This window comes from Phanerochaete carnosa (assembly GCF_000300595.1).
Source record: "Phanerochaete carnosa HHB-10118-sp unplaced genomic scaffold PHACAscaffold_13, whole genome shotgun sequence".
Taxonomy (NCBI): Eukaryota; Fungi; Basidiomycota; class Agaricomycetes; order Polyporales; family Phanerochaetaceae; genus Phanerochaete; species Phanerochaete carnosa.
The window spans coordinates 1101932-1105870 of record NW_006767640.1 but is presented as its reverse complement, the minus strand read 5'-3'; the positions used below and the strand labels follow the sequence as shown (position 1 = coordinate 1105870).

General features: G+C 52.9%; 2 protein-coding genes across 2 annotated transcripts in view; both read left to right on the top strand.

The window, feature by feature from the left end:
* Nucleotides 1-1373: 1373 nt before the first annotated feature.
* Nucleotides 1374-1816, top strand: PHACADRAFT_265515 (uncharacterized protein). The gene has a single exon (XM_007401798.1). The coding sequence runs from the start codon at nt 1380-1382 to the stop codon at nt 1737-1739; it is 360 nt and encodes a 119-aa protein (XP_007401860.1). The 5' UTR covers nt 1374-1379; the 3' UTR covers nt 1740-1816.
* A 1448-nt stretch (nt 1817-3264) lies between these two features.
* The window catches only part of PHACADRAFT_167153 (uncharacterized protein), a gene marked incomplete at both ends in the record, with an annotated part of 2336 nt that continues 1661 nt past the window's right edge, over nt 3265-3939 (top strand). The window contains 5 exons of the mRNA XM_007401797.1: nt 3265-3304; nt 3442-3461; nt 3523-3631; nt 3687-3740; nt 3791-3872. Coding sequence (XP_007401859.1) covers nt 3265-3304; nt 3442-3461; nt 3523-3631; nt 3687-3740; nt 3791-3872 — 305 coding nt within the window. The remainder of the gene's footprint in view (nt 3305-3441; nt 3462-3522; nt 3632-3686; nt 3741-3790; nt 3873-3939) is intronic.

Here is a 3939-nt window from a genome sequence, read left to right as displayed (position 1 = left end):
GTGCAAGGTGTACCGCGAGTACTTCGTACAGGATGGGGACGGGCCTAACCGCGGAGAGGTCGAAGCGGAGGCACACGGCGAGAACATCGATGCGGCTTGCTCAGTCGGTGGAAACTTTCACACCAGTGAACATGCGCCAGGCGAAAACTGTTAGCATACACCCAATATTCATGGAGGCCGGAGACGTGCACCGCCACTGTCTTGCCATCCCTCTTCATCCTGCTCCCAAGGCCCTCATCCCGTACGATGAGGACTGCAATTCGAATGAAAATGTTAAAGGAACGGAGAAAGGGCAGGAAATTTGATTGGTGCGTCGACAGGTCTTACCATCACAGTATTAGCGCACGTAGGTTGATTTTCTTTCTTTCATTTTCTCTGTACGCTTCACGCCGCAGGCCCGAAACATATTAAATGTCAGCTGTGGCAGATAGGAACGTGAAAAGCGGTGGCGCCGCGTGCGATGACGTGACCGACACCTCCGAGATCAGCGGCCGGGTGCTACTTCGACTGGACGACGGCATTTGACGGAGTCTACACAATGGGTAGCACCCATACCCAGCTCCAGCACGGGGCGCGACTAGACATCAATGCATCAGCATCATCTCCAGTCACCCATCCAGTTTGCCTGTTTTTTCAGCGCAATCCCGTCTGAAACGTCGCTTCAGGACTCGAAACCGCACCCCTTATGATCAGGCTGTCTTCCACGCACCGCAGAATCATCATGGCGCGTAAGTGCTCGCTGGACAGGCCTGTGATGTATATAAGCTTGCCCGACCGCCGTAGCCAAACTCACATTTCTCGCCTTTCTTGGCTCGACGACATCACAACTCTTTGGACTCTACGTCGCTCACACGGCCATGCACTTCATAGTCTCCTTTGTCTTGGCTCTCGCTGCCATGACTGTTGTCTCGCTGCCGTCCCTCAAGGGCCGCCGGGAGGACCGCATTGCTCGTCGTGCCAGCGGGCCGCACATGTTGACCCGCCAGGCAGACAACAGCTCTCAATCCGAGTTTCCCTCTACCCAGGCTGGTGCCGTCTTTAATGTGACTGCGGTGAGTCTCTTATGCCTCTGTGTGATGCGTGCGCTGACAGGCTTGACTTTCGCATAGAACGAGATCACGAGCGCCACCGGGTCGTTCGCGGTTTCGCCGCTTGATGCGGTTGGGGACGGGGACGTCTTCTCCTTAGGCACCATGGTCGGCCTTGATATGGAGAACTGCCCGACCGGCGGCGTCGCGGGTGGTATTGTGTCCACCATCGAGCATGGTACAGAGACCTTTAGTGGTCAGTCCGCGCTCCTTGCCCTCTTCGTCGCATGCTGATAAACCATCTATATCCTTGCAGCATTTTTCGCAACTTTCCCTGGAAACTACGTCACCATGATGGGCCTTAGCCCCTCGGCGGGCGATGTCGTCACGATAAGCGTCACCGCGACGACCGCGACGTCAGCCACGGTGGTCATTACCAACGAGAGCACGAACCAGACGGTCTCCCAGGTCGTCACTACCGGCAATCTGTGCATGGAGGAGGCAGACTGGCTCGTAGAGGACTTCGAAGTGGACGGGTCCCTTACCACCTTAGCCGACTTTGACGAGATCAAGTTCACTGATGTATCTGCCGGGACCGCCAGGGGTTCTCTCGACATCTCTGGCGCGACCATTTTGAACATAGAGCAGAACGGCACTGTTCTTACTGCCGTCTCGTCCTCACGCTCGACCGTCGATATCGTCTACGTTTAATGCGGCAGAAAGGATGTAGGACTGGTATTTATTTAACACTGCTTGTATTGCTGGATGAAACACGCAAGAACTCTGAACACCTCCGACGGCGAACAGTGCTGCACACAGCACTCCAGAGACATTGGGCGTGCGAGCCGCCTTGATGGGAAGACTGGGGGTTCGACATGATTCGTCACTTCAAGGCTCCGAAACCTCGCCAGTCCTTTCAGCCAGTGCCAACTCGTCATCAATGTAAGGCTGATGCGCTGACATGCACTCAGACCCTGGGGGACCAATCTAAGATAATGGGAATAAAATAGAATAAAATGATGGAGGCAGTGAGAGAGATCCGAGAGTACGCGAGAGCTCGGGAAGTAGTCTCGAGGTGGCTTCGGGGACCGGCGAGAGCGCCGCACGCTGTGCGAAACGTCGAGAGGGGGACATAGGAGCTCAGAATATCGTATAAACACCGTGGGGATCTCGTCGCGTATGTTGTCCTTTTCTCGTGTACGCTACTACATGCACTGTTATACAGCTCAGTAAAAGGTACTAGAAAAAGCAGGAAAACAGTAAAATATATAAATGTGTCATGTACATGTAACAGGCGGGAGTCAGGGGGTTTGGGCTGGTGTCGGAGACTTTGTGGCGGTGTGGCGTTGCTGCGAACGGTCGCGCGAGAGGGCGCCTATTGCACGCGTAGAACGCCGCGGGGCGCGTCAAAATCCAAAGCCGCTTCAGGCAACAAAAGGGTTCGATGGGGCGAGACGTCTGTGAAACGCGCGCGAGCTTCGAACACATAGGGTATGCCTGTACCAGCTGTTTTTTTTACCCTTTATAGGCTATCTATTACTAGTTACTATCACTATATCACTATATCACTATACTATTACTATACTATTAGCATATTACTATATATATAAGATGCCCTAAAAGTAACAAATGTCTTTCTTAAACCCTGTCTTACAGGTGCCCCCCTCATCTTATATACCTTTTGGCCACCCCTAATGCGTCATTCCCCTTGATCGGGCCCGATAATCGCCTCCGCTCTCCTTCGCTTACGCCACGCGCACTCCTCTCGGCCGCGCGCAGCCCTGCCGCTCCGTGCTGCACATTGAGCTGAACTCTATGCACTGTTTTCTGTCCGACCTGTCGTGCTAAGCCAAGATTACCAAAAGCTTTGCCATGTCATTGGACACCTGCAGAACCGCGGCCACGGAAACAGCAGTCGTGGAGCCACCTCTTGTAAGCGTTTAGAACCATTTACTATGTGTTTACACAAAAAGAATCCACGTAAACTAAACGGTTGGAGCCTTGGTAGGCTATAGCCTTACATATGACACTCCGGTACATATAGCATCCATTTATCATCTACGTTATGCGATGTAGATCGGACGGAGTAAGAGGGTGCTCCACTGAATCTTGATTGGCTGCTTGTACACCGGGGCTGTCGGTTGATAATACCCGGGCGCCTGCCAGCTGAGCCTTTCTTCCACAACTTCCACGAACCACAAGTGGACAAACTCTAGTGAACCCAGTCCATACCTCTATGGCCATATCCGCTGGAACCAAGCGGGCGATATTCGACGGTACGTTTGTCTGGTCAGTGCAAGACATGTACGGGAGTGTTTAAGCGAATTCTGTGCCTAGTGGTTCTCTTCGCTGCCTCACAAGTGCGTCGGTCGTGCTATCATGTCAACTGTTTTCTAACTTGCTTGCAAGGCAGCCCTGTACTATACCATACGAGTAAGTGCTTCTAGCGTAGCGTGTCCGCAGAAGAGCACGCGTCTCATTCACGGTTCCGCAGTGGGTGATGCAGTCCATGAACCCCGTGGAGAAGAAGGAGGTCAAAGAGAAAAGCTTGAAAGCACTAGAGAGGCTGGGTCACAAGAGTTTGACTCTGGACGATTATGAGAGTGCGTTGTTGTCTCCTTGTAGTTTGGTTTGGGCTGACCGTTTCGGGCACCTCAGGGCAGATAGCCTCCGAAATTATACATCCAGACGATATTGACGTGCACTTCTCAGGTATCTGTCTTAAGAAGTTGCCTATGTTCTCTTTTGACTCATTCTGCCAGACATTGGCGGCTTGGACCCTATAATTTCCTCAATGCAAGAGTCTGTCATTTTCCCATTACGCTATCCCGACCTCTTTGCTTCGTCCTCGTTGCTGGCGCGCCAAGGGTGTCCTATTATTCGGTCCGCCGGTGCGGCAAGACCATGCTCG

Excerpts from the sequence above, each read along its gene's own strand:
- PHACADRAFT_265515 (XM_007401798.1), top strand. The coding sequence starts at position 1,380 with ATGATGGGCCTTAGCCCCTCGGCGGGCGATGTCGTCACGATAAGCGTC.